The 23,918-nt window shown below is 45.3% G+C and overlaps 1 protein-coding gene across 2 annotated transcripts in view; it reads left to right on the top strand.

Moving 5' to 3' along the window:
• WDFY3 (WD repeat and FYVE domain containing 3) overlaps positions 1-23,918 on the top strand; it is a 279,283-nt gene that overhangs the window by 180,058 nt on the left and 75,307 nt on the right. The window contains exons 27-37 of one of the 2 annotated variants that reach the window (XM_066574359.1): positions 999-1,072; positions 2,922-3,083; positions 3,217-3,311; positions 4,459-4,579; positions 6,867-7,084; positions 8,326-8,561; positions 10,177-10,311; positions 10,410-10,589; positions 14,953-15,186; positions 16,007-16,106; positions 22,030-22,208. In XM_066574359.1, the coding sequence (XP_066430456.1) occupies positions 999-1,072; positions 2,922-3,083; positions 3,217-3,311; positions 4,459-4,579; positions 6,867-7,084; positions 8,326-8,561; positions 10,177-10,311; positions 10,410-10,589; positions 14,953-15,186; positions 16,007-16,106; positions 22,030-22,208 (1,734 nt within the window). The remainder of the gene's footprint in view (positions 1-998; positions 1,073-2,921; positions 3,084-3,216; positions 3,312-4,458; positions 4,580-6,866; positions 7,085-8,325; positions 8,562-10,176; positions 10,312-10,409; positions 10,590-14,952; positions 15,187-16,006; positions 16,107-22,029; positions 22,209-23,918) is intronic. The other variant, XM_066574358.1, reaches the window with a different exon arrangement.

Here is a 23,918-nt window from a genome sequence, read left to right as displayed (position 1 = left end):
ATGCGGCACCCATCACTATTTGAACTTGGGTAAAGTGTGTATACACGAGTATATAAAAGGGTCACCAATGATATGCATGATGTGAATGGGGCTGCAGACCTGAGATGTCACCTTCTCACTGCCGTATCCAGGATAAATCTGTATGTTGTTTGCTATAAATGGGACCAAATATTATAGCGAGGACGGTAGGAAAACTAATGTCCACATAGATTGCCAAAAATGGGAAGACAACCCACCAAAGGAAAATGGGTTTACAACCCAGGACCCGCAGGCACTACATTTATGATGCTTGATCTTCACCTGGTTAACTATTTCAGTTTCTCCTGCCCAAAACGCTCCCCGCTTAGCACTTTACATAGAATGTGAGACGTCAGCGGTGATCTGCCTGTGAACTTAACTGGAGCAACCAGTGTCAGGCAGCTGCTGCCAAGGCAAATAGGATCAGGGGGGGCATCGAAAGAGGTCTAGGGGAGCATGATGAGAACATTGTTCTTCCTCTTTACAAGTCACTGGTCAGACCACACATGGAATATTGTGAACAGTTTTGGACACGGGTACTCAAGAAGGACATATCAGAGCTTGGGCGGGTAACTAAAGTAATAAATGGAATGGGCGGACTACAATACTCAGAGGGTATCTGAGGGGCGACCTAATAACTATGTATAATATATCAGGGGACAATACAGAGATCTCTCCCATCTATTTAAAATTAGGAAAATTGGCTTCTACCTCAATTCTCTACCTCTGGATCAACATTGCAGGACTGTAGGATGGACATGTCTTTTGTTTCAGCTTTACATACTATGTTACTCCTGTAAATTTGGACATGGGAACAATGCATGGTCCAGAGGTATACTTGGAATTAGAACTGCATTTATGTGTATTGATGTTATTTGATGTATTTAAATACAATTACTATTTAATGACGATGATTACAATAACACAGTTTAATCTTCATTACTAAGTCTCTGTCCTCCGTGTCCTTGTATGCATCCTAGGTCTGGCTCCACGCACCATATGAGCTCCATCTTTCACTCTTCGAACATTTCATTGAGCTTCTCACTGAATCGAGGTAGGTCTCAGAAAAAAGCCAAGTTGTTTTTCTAATGAACCGTGGTCACATTGTAGCGATAACTTGTAACCTGCAATAGTTAGGCTCTGTACCTATCAAAGTTGTGGCTTCTGTGTATGATTGAAGCCACAACACTGTGTTGGATCCGTTGCACAACAGATACTGGTGACGGTCAATGAACCCAATTGACTTATAATGGGATGTAAAATTGGCGTAGATTCTACTTCAAATTTTAAAAAAAAAAACCCCATATGAACATAGTCTTAAGTGACCCATCGGTGCAGCACCAGGGGTGTTACTAAGGTCTTAAGAGATTGGAGTCATAAGCCTCAAGTCTTACATTCCCCTTCTTCTCCAACACAGTAATAACCCCACATTGTGCCCCCTGCCACAGTCTTAGTGTCTTCCTCCCCCACAGTGATAGTTTCCTGCTATGTACCCCCCTTCAACAGTGATGGTGTCCTCCGATGTGCCCCCCTCCCACAGTGATGGTGTCCTCCTCCCCCACAGTGATAGTTTCCTGCTATGTACCCCCCTTCAACAGTGATGGTGTCCTCCGATGTGCCCCCCTCCCATAGTGATGGTGGTGTCCTGTGTGCCACCCTCCCAGAGTGATGGTGTCCTCCTCCCCCACAGTGATAGTTTCCTGCTATGTACCCCCCTTCTACAGTGATGGTGTCGTCCTGTGCGCTCCCCTCCCACAGTGATGGTGTCATCCCGTGCGCTCCCCTCCCACAGTGATGGTTTCGTCCCGTGCGCCCCCCTCCCACAGTGCTGGTGTCGTCCCGTGCGCTCCCCTCCCACAGTGCTGGCGGCGTCCCGTGCGCTCCCCTCCCACAGTGCTGGCGGCGTCCCGTGCGCTCCCCTCCCACAGTGCTGGCGGCGTCCCGTGCGCTCCCCTCCCACAGTGCTGGCGTCGTCCCGTGCGCCCCCCTCCCACAGTGCTGGCGTTGTCCCGTGCGCCCCCCTCCCACAGTGCTGGCGTTGTCCCGTGCGCCCCCCTCCCACAGTGCTGGCGTTGTCCCGTGCGCCCCCCTCCCACAGTGCTGGCGTTGTCCCGTGCGCCCCCCTCCCACAGTGCTGGCGTTGTCCCGTGCGCCCCCCTCCCACAGTGCTGGCGTTGTCCCGTGCGCCCCCCTCCCACAGTGCTGGCGTTGTCCCGTGCGCCCCCCTCCCACAGTGCTGGCGTTGTCCCGTGCGCCCCCCTCCCACAGTGCTGGCGTTGTCCCGTGCGCCCCCCTCCCACAGTGCTGGCGTTGTCCCGTGCGCCCCCCTCCCACAGTGCTGGCGTTGTCCCGTGCGCCCCCCTCCCACAGTGCTGGCGGCGTCCCGTGCGCCCCCCTCCCACAGTGATGGCGGCGTCCCGTGCGCCCCCCTCCGACAGTGATGGCGGCGTCCCGTGCGCCCCCCTCCCACAGTGATGGCGGCGTCCCGTGCGCCCCCCTCCCACAGTGATGGCGGCGTCCCGTGCGCCCCCCTCCCACAGTGATGGCGGCGTCCCGTGCGCCCCCCTCCCACAGTGATGGCGGCGTCCCGTGCGCCCCCCTCTCACAGTGATGGCGGCGTCCCGTGCGTCCCCCTCCTGCATCCCTTTCCTCAAGGACCATTGCATGAGGAACTAATGGTCATTGCTTCTGTCCTCCACATGGTATTGGAATCAACTGTGGACAAACTAACTCTTGGCCTTCCCATCTGGGAGATGGGAGTATCATGAACTGGCAAGAAAGCAATGGATCCTCTTTTGATTTTTGCTATGGGACATCCTTTTGCTATTGGTAACCTCGATTACATGAATGTTTGGACCCAGATAAAAGCTGCATCAATGAATATTTTGGATACTTTGTTACAGTGAAGCTGCAAAGAATGCAAAACTCATGAGGGAATTCCAGCTAATCCCCAAGCTGTTACTGACCTTGCGAGACATGTCCCTATCGCAGCCCACCATATCTGCTATCAGTAATGTCTTGAGTTATCTCCTACAAGGCTTTCCGAACAACAATGATCTGCTCAGGTAACATTTATCTTCATGGGCTACAGTGAACAAACCAACTGTATTACACACCGGGGTTCCTTATTCTTCACATAGTCCACAGTAGGCGGTTCTTTGATGGCTAACTTTTGGGAGTTCTACTTTTCTTTTGAAGGTTTGGACAGTTCATCTCCTCTACACTACCGACCTTTGCTGTATGTGAGAAGTTTGTTGTAATGGAAGTGAATAACGAGGAGAAGCTAGAACCAGGTAAGGAGGCCAGGTCTCCGGCTTCAGTAATAGTTCTATGTCATTCATGACCTGATGTTTCCATTATAAAAATGTATGTTCAATATATATTGTATCCACTAGTGGAGGGACAGATGTCTTAGGCCTCATGTCCACGGGCAAAATAATAATTAACATCCGCAGCGGATCACCCGCACGCGGATCCGCACCCCCATAGGGATGCATTGACCACCCGCAGGTAGATAAATACCCGCGGATGGTCAATAAAAGTGATTTAAAAAAAATATGGAGCATGAAAAAAAAATGGACATGCTTCATTTTAGTGCGGGTCTCCCGCGGGGACGCTTCTATTGAAGGCTATGGAAGCCGTCCGGATCTGCGGGAGACCTAAAATCAGAATATACTCACCTGCTCCGGATCTTCCCTTCTTCGCGGCTTGATCCTCTCTCTGTCGCGGCCGGATCTTTTTTCTTCGGGCCGGCGCATGCGTGCGGCACACGACCGGCGTGCTGTGCACATCCGCCGGGCCGAAGAAAGAAGATCCGGCCGCGACGGAGAGAAGATCAAGCCGTGAAGAAGAAAAGATCCGGAGAGAGCGGAGAGGTGAGTAATTGCTATTTTCAGCTCTCATGTCCGTGGGGTAGGAGGGACCCGCTACGGATTCTCCATGGCCTGATTTTCCCCGTGGACATGAGGCCTTAGAACACCTGAGAAGTCTGCACATAACTCTGTAGAGAACGTTTTCTGAATGTCTCTGCAAAGTCTGCAGCTGCAGGGAAATCATGTCTACATGCAGGAGAACGGAGCAAGCTGTCAGAGACAGCTGGTCGCCCCATAGAGGAGGCAGAGATGATTTATTGCAGCCCCTGCCTTCCTGTTCACTGTATGCATCCAGGTCAGGAGGCAGTAATGCCTCTTACTGCAGCAGTCCCACCTTTGCCAGGTGCTGGGTAGCTGCAGGTGATGCTTTATCTTAGCAGTCTCCGATCAGCCGTATTTGCCCCTGTAACTGAGAACATCAATTAAAAGTCATATTAAAATGTCCCATCTACGGCCGGTCATTAACAGACGAATACGGCCTAGGTTTCTGGTTTGCTAAATATTCTGATGTGACTTATTATCTGATGCTGTCATATAATAAATATATTACTATTTGTGCCTCAATAAGGAACTGAAGATGATTTTGGAGGACTCGTTTCTGCCAATCTTATTCTTCTCAGGAATAGACTGTTGGATATGCTGCTGAAACTCCTCTACACTACCAAGGAAAAGACCACCGTAAATCTTCAGTAAGTAGTCTATGATGGGATAGACGATCTACTAACACAGGAAGGGTAGTCAAAAATGTTTAAACACCGTACAAAATTCATGCCTTAAGTTACATGAGATTATGAATCCTATTTCCATAAGACGTGGAGACCAATTTTTAAGTGGAGGTAATCTGACACAGATGCTGCCAGGCAGACCACCTGCCCGATCAGCAAGGTCCCATTGGTCAGGGGTTTGAGCTACTCGGCTGCTATTACCAGCTGGCTCCCAAAAACCACCCAGAGCAGGGCAAGAGGTGAAGTAAACACAAATTTGGCGGGGAAGTTTTCAGCCAAGCAGGGGTCAAAAGGGCAGCTCGGTACTAATGATTTAAAAACCAATGTATTTCGTACGGAGTTTCCATATTTTTGTCCCCCCCCCCCCTGTATATAAAGACTTGTACAAGGTAAAACCTTGGCCCATTTTGCACTTGGCTCCCTATTTTATGTTTACCGGTCAAACATAGCATTTTAGACTAAGCAATGCAAACCATAATCCAATCACAGTCTAAAGTGCTAATGGTGTCTCGCTCTACTTGTCCATAAGGCTCTGCTTCTGTTCCCGAATTAGATTGCAGTGTAAGAATTTGGTTATAGAAAAGCCTTTCTCCTAAGAAACTGCCGAAATACACCTTTGATTTCATTGGACAGCAGTCACCGCTCCTCAGATTGCAGCTTTCTCAGCTCTCCGTATGCAGTCCTAGAACAACATTGTCATAAAGATGTATAAGAAGTTGCAACTGTCTGTAAGGAACTGCTTGGCTGATCAATCAGTGTTGCAGTGGACCGTCAGATTATTAGTGAACTGTCTATTTTACCTTCCGGGGTTATATCTAATAATTACAGTGAACTAATGTGCCAACCAGAAAGGTTTCTGCCACCGGTTGCCACCTGAACCGCCAACCAGTTTGTATTGAGAGATGGAGATCCAGACACGCTCTGGAGAATGTGTTCTCTTCTATTATGTGTAGCCACACAACTGGTCTTATTAACCCCTTCCCGCTGCAGGGCGTAAGTTTACGTCCTGGCAGCCTGGTACTTCCCGCAACAGGACGTAAACTTACGTCCTGGAGATAGCGCGTGATCACATATTATCCCGCAGCGGGAGCCGGCTGTCAGTCACAGCTGGCGTCCCGCTGCAACAGCGGGGGGCATCGGAGATGCGCCCCCCCCCCCCCCCACTGTTAACCCCTTCCCTGCCGCGATCTAAGTAGATCGCGGCAGAGAAAGAGTTCACAGAGGGAGCGCGGCTCCCTCTGTGTCTCCGGCCGGAACTTGCGATGTCATCGCGAGAGCCCGGCCTGTCACCATGGCAACAGGACGCCAGACACTGGCGTCCTGTATTGCCTATGCCTATAATCGCTGTACAAGCGATCATCAGGGCAGTGGTTAAAGTCCCTCAGAGGGACACAAACAGTGTAAAAAAAACAAAGATTAAAAAAAAGAATGTAAAAAATTTTTTAAAAAAGAGTAAAAAAAACCATTTTTTTATACTTTTTCTCAGATTAGCATAAAAAAAGGTAAAAAAATAAAAAAATCCCACATATTTGGTATTGTCGCGTCCGTAACGACCCGTACAATAAGTTGCACATGCTTTTGACTGTGCAAGGAAAAAAACGCTAAAAAGAACGCTAAAAAAACTGAGGCAAAATGCTAATTTTTAGCATTTTGCCTCACTAAAAACGCAATAAAAGTGATCAAAAAAGCCGTATGTACCCCAAAATGGTACCAATAAAATCTACAGCTCGTCTCGCAAAAAATAAGCCCTCATAGAGCTCCGTACATCAAAAAATAAAAAGGTTACAGGACTTTGAATGCAGCAATTTAGAAAAAAAAAAAATTCCAAGAAAAAGGGTTTTTATTGCAGAAAAGTGGGAAAACCTAAAAAAAAAGTAAGAATTTTGGTATCGTTGTAACCGTACCGGTCCGCAGAAAAAATGGAATGTCTCATTTATGCTGCATGATTAACACTGTAAAAAAAAAATAAAAAAAAATCTATGGCAGAATTGATGCGTTTTCTCTCCCTGCTATCATTAAAAAAAAATAAAAGTTTTACAATATAGTCTATGTACCCAAGAGTGGCACCGATAAAAACTACAGTTCGCCACGCAAAAAACAAGCCCTCATACGGCCGCGTCGACGGAAAAATAAAAAAGTTATGACTTTTGATAAACGGAGAAGAAAATCCGCCAAAAATTGTTGCGTCCTTAAGCCTAAAATAGGCCGTGTCATTAAGGGGTTAACCTCTTTTTACTCTCCTTTCATCTAGAGCTTGTGAAGAATTTGTCAAGACTCTTGGCTTTGATTGGGTCATCATGTTCATGGAGGAACATCTACATTCAACCACAGTCACTGCAGCCATGAGGATTTTGGTGGTACTCTTGAGCAACCAGCCAATCCTTACGAAGTTCAAGGAAGGCGTGAGTGGGGGCGGATGGCTGGACCAAACAGACTCTGTGTTGACCAACAAGATCGGTACCGTACTAGGTAAATAATATATGTGTACCCCCCTTAATGGAGTCCATCTACCACACACAAATGCATCTCAAATGGTTTGTCGATCTTGAGAGACCTGATCTGAAAACCAAGGTGAAGGTCTAAAAGTGACGGATTTATGAGCATTTCATGAATACAGAAGTCTTGTAGATGAAGACTTATTAATGGCCAACAAGAAGATGAAGTTACGGCCAGCTTTTGAGGCTACTTAAGCCTCTTCTTCAGGCTGGTGAAACCAAAAAAATTGTACATAAATGGTTTTAATTTTCAAGCATCCAAGTAGAACAACGCACCAAACTTCAGATGAGGTGACAATACAAATCAGCTTTATGACCTTGGCCTTGAGATAGGTCGTATTTATATTGAAACCATTGCCTCCACTGTTTGTATTTTTATGAAATCTGGAGAAAAGCTGATTTTGCATCGACACTAGAGATGAGCGAGCGTACTCGGATAAGCACTACTCGCTCGAGTAATTTGCTTTATCCGAGTATCGCTGTGCTCGTCCCTGAAGATTCGGGTGTCGGCACGGAGCGGGGAGCTGCAGGGGAGAGCGGGGAGGAACGGAGGGGAGATCTTTCTCTCCCTCTCTCCCGCCCGCTCTCCTCTGCTCCCCGCTGCGACTCACCTGTCAGCCGCAGCGGCACCCGAATCTTCAGGGACGAGCACAGCGATACTCGGATAAAGCACATTACTCGAGCGAGTAGTGCTTTTCCGAGTACGCTCGCTCATCTCTTATCGACACCTCTCATCTGAAGACCACCGTATTTAGATACTTGGAGGAGATCTTGGCCACTGATGCAAAGTTTGTTTCTATTGTTTGGTTTCCGGTTTTCAGTAACAGATCTTGTACAGAAATGTATTCAGTGTCATAGAATCGAAGAATAAAATTTAGATTGTTGGGTCCATTTTCCAACTCTTAACCCTTTGCAATCCAATTTTGGATTCACGGTTTACTAGGGGGCTTTCTCTTTCTGCCATTATACAATGGCACCATCTGCTGGCCAAAGCCAGTACTGCAGCCAGTAATATACAGTAAGAATACCCTGCTTGAACGTCTTCCGACATCAGAGCTGTACAGCCTTCAATCAGAATGTCTTTAGACGTCAGACAGTGGATTGGAAAGGGTTGAGTTGCTGAAGTTAGGTTAGGAAGGGAAATGTTAAGATTGTCTATTTTAAGCTCTCCAAATTTGTTCAGGGCTCTGAGATTCTCTTATTTTTGCCCTGCAGGCTTCAACGTTGGAAGAAGTGCTGGAGGCAGGTCAACGGTCAGGGAGATTAACCGCGATGCTTGTCATTTCCCTGGCTTTCCAGTTCTTCAGTCACTTCTCCCCAAGCACACTAACGTACCTGCACTTTACTTTCTGCTCATGGCACTGTTCCTGCAGCAGCCGGTTACTGAACTGCCTGAAAACTTGCAGGTCAGTGCGCCTGTCACCAGCAACCGAAGTAACCAGGGTTGCCAGGTAGGAATTAGCCAGTAAGACAAGTATGTGTTTGTCCTTCTCGTAGAGTAGAGCCTTTTATAGAGTTGATCAGGTTTCTAAGGGTGATAAACACTGTTGATATGAGTGATGCTTTCAACTGGAAATCCATTTGTTGTCCGCCGGTGCTGGGATGTAGACCCGTTTATACTGGCCCTTAAAGACTGGCACTGGGTAAATCGGGATGACTCTTCATTTGCTATACAAACCTTCTCCTTCCTTTTTTAACTCCTTAAGGGCCAAGCACTGTAAATATGCGACGCTTGGTCCTGGGCTCTAATCCCCATGATGGAAAAAATTGAGAGCTGGATTAAAGCTCCTGCTCTTGCAGTCAAAGAGAAGCAGGTCGAGTTCTTGGCTGTTGGTCACAGCTGAGAACCCCGAGGAGAAGGGAGAAGCAGTTTTTAACCACTTCTGGCTTCTCCTTTCACTAGTACATAGCACTCAGTGAGCGCTATATACTAAGAAGTGGAAGTATTACTTTCAACTATGCAAACATGTGACCACTGGGTGCGCCCTGATCAGCTCTGTTCGTGACTATTGTCACTACAGGGGATGTTTTCCCTTCTAACTGGAGCTCCTATGGATGCCCCTGCTACAGTGGAAAAGTAAAAAAAAAAAAAAAGAAGAAAGAATGACCCCCTAGAAGTTTTATATGACGTCATGGGAGTCATAGATGTTAAAAAAAAATAATAATTACAAAAATAAATAAATATTACAGAATCAAAAAAAAAAATATACATAAAAAAGAAAATGACCCCCTAGCCGACGCCAACCAAAACAATCGCTGTATGTGCCCTGTAATCCAAAAGTATACATTCTATATATCAAAATGTCAGACACAAAATGAGGAACCCGCTCCCATACTTTATTTTAGTGTATTTTTTGTTAAAAAAAAAAACAAAAAAAACTATAAATTTGAAAAAGAAAAATTTTTTTAATTTTTTTTTTTTTGGGGGGGGGGAGTCAGTGAAAAAAGATATTCAAAAATGGCCCTATGTGTCACGGAAAAAAACACAGCTCAAATAATAATGGTAGCAAAGGAAAGAAAATAGGGCAGTAATACCATCACATGGGTAAAATCCCTAAAAAGTAACTGGTCCTTTTAGGAGCAAAACAGCCTGGTCCTTAAGGGGTTAAGTACCCTTTCACTAGGAAATGGGCACAGGGCCACTTCAATTTCTATGTCTTAATTAATTTCTTACAGCATCATTGCTTGAGGTATAGAAGTAGCTGGGATACAAAGGGGCATTCTTACTGTCCTCTGTGATATGTTCCCGGCATCCAGAGAGAAGCTTTCCCCATATATCCACCCGTGACAATGAGATACCTTTATTATATGCTAATCCATTCCTGGCGTCCGCTGCATTCCAACTTACCGTTTTCTTTGGGTTGACCCTATTCTGTACCAATATCCACAGCCGGCACAAAGTAGTTTTGTATGGGCTCTTTTTCTTACAATGGCGCTAAGCTGCTAATAAGCAAGACAGGATTTGCCCTCGATGCCAGCTGGCATTTTAGAGTGTTTGGTTGGCAGCCAGACTCTCTGTATCATCACAGGTGCCACAAAATATAAGACAATGCTTTTCTTCCTTAGTTTGACCTAGACTCCATATGGACCTTTATCTTTGGGGTGCCCGCATCCAGCGGCAATGTCTTCTCCTCTATCCACAATGTGTGCACAGAAGCCGCATTGCTGTTGCTGGGCATGCTGAGGACAATGCTGAATTCTGTAAGTCCCGCTTCTGTATATTCCTGCAGATATAGGTTATTGACATGTACACTGTATAAGCATACTTAATATATATATTTTTTTCCATATGAACACAGCCATGGCAGTCTGAGGAAGAAGGCTCCTGGCTTCGGGAGTATCCAGTGACGCTGATGCAGTTCTTTCGCTACCTGTATCACAATGTTCCAGATCTCGCCCCGATGTGGATCAGCCCCGACTTCCTTTGCGCCCTGGCAGCCACTGTTTTCCCCTTCAACATTCGACCATACTCAGAAATGGTAATGACTTACAATTACTTGTATTAACTCCTTCAAGCTGTCTCCCGTTCATCCCACTACTGACTATCCTAGATTGTGTATATATAAAGAGCCATTCCCACTGGAATGTAATAAATGAGGAGTACAGGGGAGGATAAAAGTATGGAAACGCCATACAAAATGCATGGGATTTAATCATTAGCACTGAACTGAGCCTTTGCCCCCTGCTTGGCTGAGAGCTTTCCTGCCAAATTTGTATTTACTTCACCTCTTGCCCTGCTCTGGGTGGTTTTGGAACCAGCTGGTAACAGCAGCTGAGTGGCTCAAACCCCTGACCTGCCCGGCAGCATCTGTGTCATATGACCTCCACTTAAATCAATCTCTACATGTCTTATTGAAATATGATTTGTATTGCCATGTAATCTAAGGCATGCATTTTGTATGGCGTTTCCATATTTTTGTCCACCCCTTGTAGCCAAAGTGCGGTAATTTTATTTTATTTTTCTTTACTCACAGACATATTGTCATTTTATATTCCGTTATGGAAGCCATTTTTACATCTCTGACAACATGAAGTTCAGCCATATTGGTTGTCGCTTATGAGTTGTCTCCTCAAAGTCTGAAAATCAACTTTTTTAATTTGTGGTTGTTTTGTAGTTTTGTCAGCCTTTTCTGTCATTTGTGTTTTCCCCATCAGTGGCTATCGTTTCCTTTCATCTCCATTACTCATTAGTTTATGCATATGAATTTGGATGGATCTGACTAAATATCATGTTGACATTCATCAACAAAGCTAATGAGCAAACTGGGACAAGAAAGCAATTAGCGAAGCAGGAATCCAATGACCTTGATACATGTCGGTCTCTGTGGGCTTGTAAAAAGGCAATGTGGATGATGGCACCTAGAAGAACCCCCTCGCGAGGACTGCTGATGCACGTGGCACAGCTGGACTCTGTTCATCAGAAGAACAAGGTGGCCAACATTTGGAGTATGATCACCGGAATCTGCTGTGGCCCATTTGTATGAATTCACATCCACACTACGTATGCTGCACATACAGAACTATGACTTGGACGATGTGTACCTATGATTCTGCACTAAGACTTTGTATAGGGGCAGATTCGCATGGCGCAGAGTGTCAAGCTCTCTCTCACGACCTGAAGGTTGTGAGTTCAATCTCCGTACAGTTCGGGTAGCTGGCTCAAGGTTGACTCAGCCTTACATCCCTACGAGGTCGGTAAAATGAGTTGGGGGGGTAATAAATTAGCTGAAAGTGCTGCGGAATAAGTTGGCGCTATACAACTAACAAGTCCCCTTCAGCTCCGTTCACATTCTTGCAGTATACTTTCATCATCGATGCCAGGAAGGCTCCCAGTACAACATTGAGCACATCCATAGGGCCCTTTTGATTCGGCACTCATGTAGGTGTAGCCTTCTTGCAAGTTGTCTTTCTGTAGGCTATATTCGCACTTCTGATCACGATGGAAACCACAATGCATCGCTGGATCCATTGCATGACCGTTACCGCCATGGGGTCCACTGGAGTGCGGCATTGTGGTGGGAAGCCTAGTGCTACTTCTATTCTTCCCGTCAAGATGACTGACGGAGGCTCTGAACGGACGGCAGGACCTTAGACGTTACGACGACTCCTATATATGTGCCGTTCGTTCTTAGTCTTGTCATGTTGAGAGCTTGCGGGAGCATGGTGATGGATGTGTTGTTTGACCCTGATCGGAATAGAACTGGTTTACATAGTCGCGCGGTGAGCTAACGGCCGGCCCTATACTTTACGTTGGCGGTATAAACTTGTCGTGCAAAGCGTATAAAGATGTCTTTGTGTTCCCGATCTGCACATGTGTGACAGATGGAACTGAATAGGCCTCTTAGGATCGGAGGCTGCGTCCACACGGTCTGGAGCCGGCCGGCGCTCATTGTGTCAGCGAGCCCTGTTATCTTGTTCATCTGCCTAATGTGTGCGAGGCCTCCGCTGCCAAGTAGTAGCATATTGCAGGTGGCTGTCACAGGGACGTTTCCATCGCTCTATACAAAGCTAATTCTCCCTTTTTTGTCCCGGATCATTCCTGTTTTTTAGCGCATTAGTTGCCCTGTTTTTAAAGCCCGGCAAGTATGCAATGCAATGCGTAACTATCAGGAGCTCAGAAGTTACTTGCCTTGGTGTTTAAGATGGAACGTCCCTTCTGGACAGGACAGATGGCATTTCATCATAGTACCGTCAAGAGAACTCGTCTTTCCATACAGATATATATAACTTTATAATGTGATGTCATTTGAAAAAACAAACTTTTATTAAAGCGACCTTAAAAACATCCTCGTAGAAGCAGATAGAAAAGGCGACCGCTTTCTACATGTTTCAAGCCCCACAAATCGGCCTCCTCTTTGTGAGGCTTGAAACATGTAAACATTGTTCCCCTTTTCTTCCATCTGCTTCTATGAGGATGTTTTTAAGGATGCTGTAATAAAAGTTTTTTAGTTTTTTACATCATATGAGCGCTGGGAGAAATCTTAGGTTTTGGAATTGGACCCATCCGTGGCTGAGGCGGCTTCCTCCCCTGCACCGTGCTACTTAGATTCCAGCATAGTGTCCGGTGTGAGGAGCTGGTTTCACGTTTTTTGTTGATTTGTATACAGTGTAACCTGTTAGATACCATATTTTCCGGACTATGAGACACCCCCCAGGTGCAGACAATGGGAAAAAATATTTCTTACTACTGTAATTGTCTCTGGGGGGGTCTTACAAAGTGGAGGGGCTACTGTCATGATCTTTGGCATTCTAGTATAGAAGAGGAGGTTAATATAGTTAAGAGTCAGCTCCTATTAAACATAGTGTCTCCGTTTAAACAATAGCGCAAGCACGTAAGTTCACATTGTACACATCTTTGCAACATACACATAGCTCTGCAGCATACACAACTCTGCTACATGCATACGCAGCTCTGATCAGGTGCACTCAGCTCTGCTGCATGCACAATGATACAGCTCTACTACATGCAGCAGGCATGTTAAACACTGATTTTAGTAACACTAATCCCCGCATACAAGTGTAGTAATAAATGACCCTCTCGCTGGTTATGACATGATCTGCGGTCTCTGCTAGTACTGCAAGCCCCTTTGATATTTTCTATAGTGTATACAGAAGAGGAGCTGCACCCCGGTGGAGATAAGCTAGTGATCTCCAGTGTTATCTGCTGGAGGGGACTGATCCAGCAGGGAGAGGGAGGACTGTATAGCCACAGTATACATGGCTGCAGAGTTCTCCCGATGATCGATCGGCACACTGCCGGATCATTAAGGCAGCAGTCAGGGCTCTCTGGATATTTCAGACCCCCCTGCCTCTGGACAATTGAGGAGCAGCTGCTTTTTAGCAAAACTTTCTTGGTGAAAACTGCGTCTTCTAGTCAAAAAAATACAGTAGCTAGAAAGATGGTGGTGTGAGATACAGATTTTGCCTCCAGAGCTGCAAGTTGATGGCCATGCTGTAATTGTTCCCTCATCAGTGATGCCCTGTTGGGATCTAATTCTGCCTATAACCATGTAAAGAAAGAATAGCCTTCAAGAACCTTGTAGTTCTAAGGGAACAGTCCCACATAGGCGTCACTCTGCGGCTGGGTCACCGCTTGGTTGTGGCAGCAATATGAGGCCATTAACAATCTATGGCCAGTGAACATTTAAAGGGGCTATCTTCTGTGGACCATTTTTGTTTAATAGCTGCTCAGCCCAACATAAAACAAGACATATCCCCTTCCCTGCTCCCATTCTTCCAGTCCCTGATTCCCCACTGGGTGCAGAGCAATGACACGAGAACATGTGAATGCTGCAGCTAGTTACTGACTGGTTCGGTGATTGACTGCCGTAGTCACACGTTCCTTTGGATGATGACATCCGTTCTGGCCCCCTGCATCCAAAAGGGAAGCGGAAAAGGTAAGTATGTCATCTTTTATGTCGGTGCGGCTGACTAAGCAGGTATAAAAAAAAAAAAAAGAAAGAAAGTCGTCTTAGTTGTTCGCCAGCTCTAGGTTGTTAATGGCCTCATGGCTTGCCTAAACAACAGGGTTGTAGTTGGCGCGAAGCACTTGAGGGTCCTTGCCTGGGACTACGTGACTGCCACAGCTCAAAGTAAACTTATATTAATTTTTTTTAACCCCCTCCCTTACCTGCCTCCGGACGGGTCTTTTTAAGCAGCGTCTCTTCAGGGAATCTTGGCCGTATCACTACTGCAACCATGATACGACTTGGCCATGCAATGACTACTATTTGGTACCGTGCCGTAAAAAGCCTGTCTATGTGTTGATGGAGGTGAATAATCTGCCTTAACCCGCAATGCCCCCCATATAGTTCTATAATCATTCTTCACTTGATTTTCCAGGTCACTGACCTTGATGATGAAGTAGGATCACCCGCGGAAGAGTTTAAAGCCTTTGCATCAGACTCTGGAATGAACAGAAGCCAATCTGAATACTGTAACGTTGGCTCCAAGACCTACCTGACCAGCCACCCCGCCAAGAAGTTTGTGTTTGACTTCATGAGAGTACTTGTGATTGAAAACCTCTGCTTGACGCCTGCCAGCAAGCAAACCCCTTTGATAGATCTACTCTTAGAGGTAATTTTGTAGAGCTGTGCCCATGCTGAGCTGACCGAAGGATTGGGTCATTGTTGGGGTATGTACACATGGTGGAATCCAACTTGGGTTCTTTTGGGTGGCTTTTGTCTCTGAAAGCCGCGGCAGCAATCTGCGGCGAAGCTGTGTATTTGCCACGGATCCACACAACCTTGCCAATTAGCTAAGTCTACTTGTTGAGTTTTCCGACACGATTCTGTACGCGTCCCATCTACATTGGACACCACTGTGTGCACATACCTGTAGGGTCTCAGTAATCGGGAATATACAATATATTTGGAAATTGTATTAGAACGTGCAGCAAAAGTCCTTCAGTCTGCTCTCAAATGGCATTTCCGATGTTTCCCTGCGTCACTATTTTTTCAATATGGCCGATATGTAGCTTGAAACTACTTTTTACATAATTCCTCGCTCTGTACTTTCCTTCTGTGCGCTTCCCCACTATTGGTCAGCAATCCGGTCCCGAAAGCGAAAAAGAGGAAAAAAAGGCTGTCTTTGGTTGTTCTTACTGAGCATGCCCGACCTGTAGCACTGGAATGTCTACAGGACGTATCCATGGCAACCTGGGAATAAACACTTGTGAAGTGCAGGAGAAGGTGATGGTTTATAGAGCTACAGACACAAAATCCAAAGCAGAACCACAATGCAAACTTTTAATAACTTCAATCAACAGCAACTTTGCGTAATCGGAATATCCCTTTAAATAATACTTTGGGGTTTTCTTTTTGACTATACTTGCCCTTTAAACGCCCATAAATACCTTTTGTATACAATAACACGGCTGACGCTAATTGTTTTGCAGGCTTCTCCTGAAAGATCTACAAGGGCTCAGCAGAAAGAATTTCAGACCTATATACTGGACAGTGTGATGGACCACCTACTGGCTGCGGATGTTCTGTTAGGTGGGTATACTTGGAATGTGGAGGGGGTTTCCACATTCCGCTGCGGGGTCCGACCCATCCGTGGACATGAGGCCGTAGAATCCACTCAGAATCTGCATGGACTCCACATCAAGTCCGCTGTGTCAACGCCGCCGTAGAGTCGGCTCTACATGAATATTATATTTTGGGATTAATGATTTTCTTTCTTTGTACTGAGATTCCAAAAATGTTTACCAGAAGTATACTTACTCCTCCGCAGCCACCGGGATCCAGCGCTGCAGCCCGCTGTGGTCCTGGTGGTTCCTGTGACAGATGCACTGCTGCCAATATTCCAGAACTTGAAGGCCTTCTATCAGAAAACATTTTTATAACCTAGCCATAGAAGAGGCTGAAGGTCTCACCACTGAAACTCTACTGATCCAAGAACGAGGGTCCCGCATTCCCCTCTTCTGTCCCTACGGGTCTCTTTGCACCCACCCACAGTGACATTGGATTGAATGGAGCACTGGCGAAGCATGTTCGTTTGTCGGTCTATTCACATTTCTCATTGCAAGGGGTGCAGTAAGCCTACAGAGAGGAGGAAGGTGACATGGGACCCATGTTCTTGGGATCGGTGGTGGTGTCACCAGTGAGACCTCCCAATGTTCACACTTCTCACCTTTCTTATGGATAGGTGATAAAAGTGTTTTCTTGTACATCCCGTTTAAGTCCTCATCTATCATTTGACTTGCTTTGGCATTGCTATTTCTAGAATAAACCAGTCTATTATTGGCATGTCTCTCTTACATTACTGACATTGGGGCTTGGGTTAATTGGAAGTTGTGTCTACGCAATCTGAATGCAGTAGGGTATGTTCTACAAAATAGTCTGGAATCTATCTATCTTTGTCTGATTCTAGTCTATCTGACAAGAAAAGGTTTGGTACCATGTTAGCCAGTAGAGCAAAATGAGTAAGAGGAACCAAGTCATCTTGTAGTTATGATACCTTTTAATGGCTTACAAAAATACATGATGTTACTGCCAGCTTTCCAACCTCTCAGGATTTTTCCTCAGACATAATGAAACAGATGTGTACTGTTCTTACTGAGAACAATCACATTCCAGTCTGTCTCTCTCTAGTCTGTCTCTCTCTCTCTAGTCTGTCTCTCTCCCTCTAGTCTGTCTCTCTCCCTCTAGTCTGTCTCTCTCCCTGTAGTCTGTCTCTCTCCCTCTAGTCTGTCTCTCTCCCTCTAGTCTGTCTCTCTCCCTCTAGTCTGTCTCTCTCTCTCTAGTCTGTCTCTCTCTCTCTAGTCTGTCTCTCTCCCTCTAGTCTGTCTCTCTCCCTCTAGTCTGTGTCTCTCTCCCTCTAGTCTGTGTCTCTCTCCCTCTAGTCTGTGTCTCTCTCCCTCTAGTCTGTGTCTCTCTCCCTCTAGTCTGTGTCTCTCTCCCTCTAGTCTGTGTCTCTCTCCCTCTAGTCTGTGTCTCTCTCCCTCTAGTCTGTGTCTCTCTCCCTCTAGTCTGTGTCTCTCTCCCTCTAGTCTGTGTCTCTCTCCCTCTAGTCTGTGTCTCTCTCCCTCTAGTCTGTCTCTCTCTCCCTCTAGTCTGTCTCTCTCTCTCTCTAGTCTGTCTCTCTCTCTCTCTAGTCTGTCTCTCTCTCCCTCTAGTCTGTCTCTCTCTCCCTCTAGTCTGTCTCTCTCTCTCTCTAGTCTGTCTCTCTCTCTCTCTAGTCTGTCTCTCTCTCTCTCTAGTCTGTCTCTCTCTCTAGTCTGTCTCTCTCTCTCTCTAGTCTGTCTCTCTCTCTCTCTAGTCTGTCTCTCTCTCTCTCTAGTCTGTCTCTCTCTCTCCTGTCTGGCTCTGGTTAAGACTCCCTCCATTCACACATTGAGCTTCATTCTATGCGGTGTGTATGTCTATACTCTAGTCTGTCTATACTCTAGTCTGTCTATACTCTAGTCTGTCTCCGTCCATTCACACATTGAGCTTCATTCTATGCGGTGTGTATGTCTATACTCTAGTCTGTCTATACTCTAGTCTGTCTATACTCTAGTCTGTCTATACTCTAGTCTGTCTATACTCTAGTCTGTCTATACTCTAGTCTGTCTCCCTTCATTCACACATTGAGCTTCATTCTATGCGGTGTGTATGTCTATACTCTAGTCTGTCTATACTCTAGTCTGTCTATACTCTAGTCTCTCTCCCTCCATTCACACATTGAGCTTCATTCTATGCGGTGTGTATGTCTATACTCTAGTCTGTCTATACTCTAGTCTGTCTATACTCTAGTCTGTCTCCCTCCATTCACACATTGAGCTTCATTCTATGCGGTGTGTATGTCTATACTCTGCCCTTCCTTGCTTGCTGATTATTGTTATTCAAGACGAAATCCCTCTACAACATCACTTTGAACAGACGTCCTTTACCACAAGTCTCAGGTGCCATAGAGGGAGCTCTTTTTTAACTACCTAATTAGCATAGACTAGCTCCGGGGTTCTCATTTTTAATGTGTGTTTCTGTTTTTCAAACTAAAAATAAAACCAGTAGGAGAGATTAATATTCTGACCCGGAGCTTCCAATAATGAGGAAGTGAGTTTTCAGTGCCAGCAACTTGGGGCGCCGATCCTTCTGGTGATCAACATGGCAGCATCTTATTAAAAGAGAACTAAAGTAAAGGACATAATAAGTTACTGCGCACTTCAGCTGAAAAAGGAGAACTGCATCTAGTAAAATGTGGAAACTAAAACCCAGACGGAAGTCTGACTGTGAACTTCCCAGAGTACTCGAATGTTCAAGGTTAGAGGAGTTCAAAACTGAAGATGTAAAAGCCCTTTTACACAGGCTGACAATTGGCCGAATGACCGTTTGTACCTGACAATTGGCCGGATGACCGCGTGTACCTGATGACTGACCGCATGACCGTTTGTACCTGACGATTGGTTGGATGACCGCGTGTACCTGATGACTGGCCGCATGACCGTTTGTACCTGAGGATTGGTCGGATGACCGTTTGTACCAGACGATTGGCCCAATGACCATGTGTACCGGACGGTTGGCCGGATGATCGTTTGTACCAGACGGTTGGCCGGATGACCGCGTGTACCGGACGGTTGGCCCGGATGACCGCGTGTACCGGACGGTTGGCCCGGATGACCGCGTGTACCGGACGGTTGGCCCGGATGACCGCGTGTACCGGACGGTTGGCCCGGATGACCGCGTGTACCGGACGGTTGGCCCGGATGACCGCGTGTACCGGACGGTTGGCCCGGATGACCGCGTGTACCGGACGGTTGGCCCGGATGACCGCGTGTACCGGACGGTTGGCCCGGATGACCGCGTGTACCGGACGGTTGGCCCGGATGACCGCGTGTACCGGACGGTTGGCCCGGATGACCGCGTGTACCGGACGGTTGGCCCGGATGACCGCGTGTACCGGACGGTTGGCCCGATGACCGCGTGTACCGGACGGTTGGCCCGATGACCGTTTGTCGTTCATCACATTGTTTGTGTGGGCATTAGATTTATTTTTAGTTCGTGCATATCCCCTTGTGTAAACAGAGATCTGCCGCCAACAATAATGTAGAATGGTATGTGTGCATAATCATCTAAATCATCACATAAATGCAGCGTGTAAATGTAAGACTTCTCTACTTGCTATATGGTTTATTGGTGCTTGTTTGGGAAATAATCTGCCTGTGTAAAAGGACCTTTTAGGGTCCTTTCATACAGGACAATTGTTGGGCGCTTAAGTCGCCTCAGTGATTATTCCTCCTGTGCTTTCACCCAGCAGCCACGATCACTCAGTTTAAGCAATCAAAAAATCAGGATTCTTTTATTTTTCTGTCAGTGTAGCTGCATGAAAGCTTGTTTTTCGGCTGGCCAAGTTGTATTTTTCAATGGTGCTATTTAATGTACTGAAAAACTTTGGAATTTCAAAGTGGAGTGAAATGGAAAAAAAAAATGCAATTGCAACATTTTTAAGGGCGCACTCCCTATGTCTTCAGCCGGCTCTCGCGATGTTATCGTGAGAGCCCAGCCTGCCGCCATGGCAACAGGACGCCAGACACTGGTGTCCTGTAGTGCCAATGCCTATGATCGCTGTATAAGCGATAAGGCATGGCAGGGCAGTAGCCCTGCCATGCCTTATCACAGCGATCATAGGTACAGTGCTGCAAGTCCCTCAGAGGGACTCAAATTGTGTAAAAAGAAAAATGTAAAAAAACAAACTTTTTTTGTGCTTTTTCTAAAATTAGCATAAAAAAAGTTAAAAAAAATTAAAATGGCACATATTTGGTATTGACGCGTCCGTAACGACGTGTACAAAAAGTTGAACACACTTTTTATTTTGTACGGCAAAAAGCGTAAAAAAAATGCTAAAAAACAAAGGCAAAATGCAATAAAAGTGATCAAAAAAGCCGTATATTCCCCAAAATGGTATCAATAAAAACTACCGCTCGTCACGCAAAAAATAAGCCCTCATAGAGCTCCATGCATAGAAAAATAAAAAAGTTACAGGACTTTGAATGCAGCGATAGGAAAAAAAAAGGATTTCCAAAAAAAAGGGGTTTTATTGCAAAAAAGTGTAAAAACCTAAAAAAAATATAAGAATTTTGGTATCGTTGTAACCGTACCGGCCCGCAGTAAGAATTTAGTGTCTCATTTATGCTGCATGATTAACGCTGTAAAGAAATAAAATAAAATCTATGTCAGAATTGATGCTTTTTCTCTCCCTGCTATCATAAAAAAAATAATAAAAGTTTTACAATATAGTCCATGTACCCAAAAGTGGCACCGATAAAAACTGCAGTTCGCCACGCAAAAAACAAGCCCTTAAACGGCCGCGTCAACGGAAAAATAAAAAAGTTATGACTTTTGAAAAATGGAGATGAAAATCCGCCAAAAATCGTTGCATCCTAAGCCCAAAATAGGCCGTGTCCTTAAGGGGTTAAAGAAAAAAATCCTATCATCTCAGCGCCATATGATTTTTATTGTTCTTGGATATAGCTGTGTCAGGGCTCGCTTTTTGCAGGATGTTGTGTTTCTATTGGTACCATTTTAGAGCACATACAACATTTTGATTACTTTGTATTAATTGTTTTTCTTGGAGAACAGGTGACCAAAAAATTCTGGCATTGTGTATTTTTTTCTGATAATGTTCACCCTGTGTTGCTTTGATGGATTAGACTTTTACGGACATGGTGATACCAAATATGTTGTTGGCCATTCTTTTTGTTTTGATTTTTTTTTAAATTATAAATACAGAAAAATTAGTGGATTTAAACCTTATATATTATTGCAAAACAAAGAATATTTTTTCACCTATTTTAAAAATTATTTTTTTTAGTCCACAGGGGACTTGAACTTGCGATCATTTCATTGCTTACACCATATACTCCAGTACTTCAGTATTGCAGTATATAACCTTTCTGCCAGTATTGTAGTAAGACCGTGCTGCAGGCAGAACTACATGGCAGCTCTGAAGGCCTTCACAAGGCCTCTAGCTGCCATGGCACTCAGAAAGCAGCCCTTGATTGCGGGGAGGCCATTGGCACCTCCGATTGCCACTTGGGCCATTTTAAGTTCTCGCAGGCTTGACTATGACACTTAAAGGTTAACCGTTATGATCGGCGCTAATGTGGTTGTTGTGGCCTGGTGTTGGCTGTCAAAGATGGCAAACACTGGCCATGTATAGAGCAGGCTCAGTTTCCATCCTGGGGTGTGAAGGGGTTAAGAAGGAAATTTTTTATTTTCTTTTTTTATTTTAGCCACTTACCGGCCAATTTGTATTCTATGTTGGAAAAGCCTTTCCAACTGTGATTGGACAACCTAGAAATGTAATGCCTCTAAAGGACGGACTTGTTCACTGGTGATTTTGCTACATACATGCGTGTATCTATGTGGCGTGCTCCCTGCGTGTTCATAGTCCTCTTTATTGAATGTTTTTGTATGTTTTTGTTTTTTTTCCTTCTAGGTGAAGACGCTTCATTACCCGTGACCACCGGTGGAAGTTATCAGGTGCTGGTAAATAATGTGTTTTATTTCACCCAGAGAGTTGTGGACAAGCTGTGGCAAGGAATGTTTAATAAAGACTCCAAAATGGTAGTAGACTGTATCATCCAGCTCATCTCACAGGTGAGGGACAGACTGCAGGTATTTCACCGTTTTGTTCTATTTTATTTCCTCATTCACTTTCGCTTTATTTCCTTGGGCAATTGGGAAGACAGGTTGTCTCATACGCCCTGTTAGGATATATGGCATCATATAGGGGGAATCCAGTGCTGGGGACCCCCTCCATGAGCCAGACCGGAGGGCTGCTCCTGCTCTGGCACACTGGAGTCATGCATGTATTCCACGAACGGCTGTCATATAATACAATGTTTCAGGGAAAATACCTGGATGACTTCCAATTAGAGATGAGCGAGCGTACTCGCTAAGGGCAAATACTCGAGTGAGTATTGCCTTTTGTGAGTACCTGCCCGCTCGTCTCAAAAGATTCGGGTGCCAGCAGGGGGTGGGGAGCGGGGGAGAGGAACGGAGGGGAACTCTCTCTCTCTCTCCCCTTCTCTTCCTCTCCCTCCCCCTCTCCCCTCCCCTTTAGGGGAAATGGGGGAGAGCATGGAGAGAATACATAGCCGGAAGTGGGAACTTGAGGACACATAATTGTAAGAATGTTATGAACTGTGGAGAGTGGCGCAGATTTAATAATCCAAGCGTGGCAGAATTCTGGCATAACTTCTTAAGGACCAGGGTATTTTGGTCCGAAAAGACCTGACATTTTTTAGGGATTTTACTTCTCGGTGGTTTTACGGACCTATTTTTTTTCTTCTACAACTACCAAAATTATTTTTCCTGCGCTTTTTTTTTTTTTGTGACATATAGGGCTGTTTTTTTGTTATCCTCCTTTTTAAAAAAATTTTTTTTTTTAGCTGTATTAGAGGTTAAAAGGTTAATGAAAAAAAATTACATTTTTATAGTGTCCTTTTTAAATGTAGTATTTTACGCTAAAAGTACCAGAATGGGTTTCTCATTTTGTGTTGGGAAGTAAGGGCAAGAAAGTCAGGACAGGAACTACTGGCAGAATGATATGCTTGCTACTCACCCCTTCCCTGAAAGTGTATTGCAAACAGATAAATGTGGAAAACCACCTGAAAATCATAACTTACAGACCTGCAATAGGGTGTGAAGAGCAGCAATTTGGAGGGTAAGGAGAACCTGGTATATTTTAGAAAAGCTGTTGAAGACCCCAGGTACTCAAGCCTCAGAGGATTGTCTGGCATCAGCTTTCTTCCCTCTGTACACTCAGAGCATATATGCGCATGCAGCCGTGCTGAGCATTCGTGTATATTTGTCAAACACCTATCTAATGTGTACCTTTTGTGTATGGCGTATGGTGAGATCCTATTCACTTACGTTGTACTGTACTTTGCATATTTGCTGTGGGGAGTTCAGTTACCTTCTGTATAAAAACTCTGCAACAGTGTGTGAACGTGGCCCAACAGCCTGCCCTGGCCTTCCTGCATATGCTCTTCTTTATGCAGAAGCATCTATGTGATAAAAGTGTCTTGTTTATGCCCTATGGCTGACTATGTGGCTTTAATCGTTTTTACACCATCTTTGAGTGGTTACAAATGGCAACCAGCTCTTAACCCTTTCCAATCCAGTGTCTGCCCTTATTCGACATTAAGATTTCCCTTCATGACTCCAATGTTGAACAAGGGTTGACACATGTTTCTAACAGTATGCAGGACAGGGCTCCAATTTTGGAGACTGTTCTGTATATCTGTTACAGTATGCAGGACATATGTATGTTACAGTACACCTACATATGCAGAATAGCATCCGACATGGGAGCTCTGTCCT

The sequence above is a fragment of the Eleutherodactylus coqui genome, chromosome 7 (genome assembly GCF_035609145.1).
Source record: "Eleutherodactylus coqui strain aEleCoq1 chromosome 7, aEleCoq1.hap1, whole genome shotgun sequence".
Taxonomy (NCBI): Eukaryota; Metazoa; Chordata; class Amphibia; order Anura; family Eleutherodactylidae; genus Eleutherodactylus; species Eleutherodactylus coqui.
This window is presented reverse-complemented; position numbering and strand designations above follow the sequence as displayed.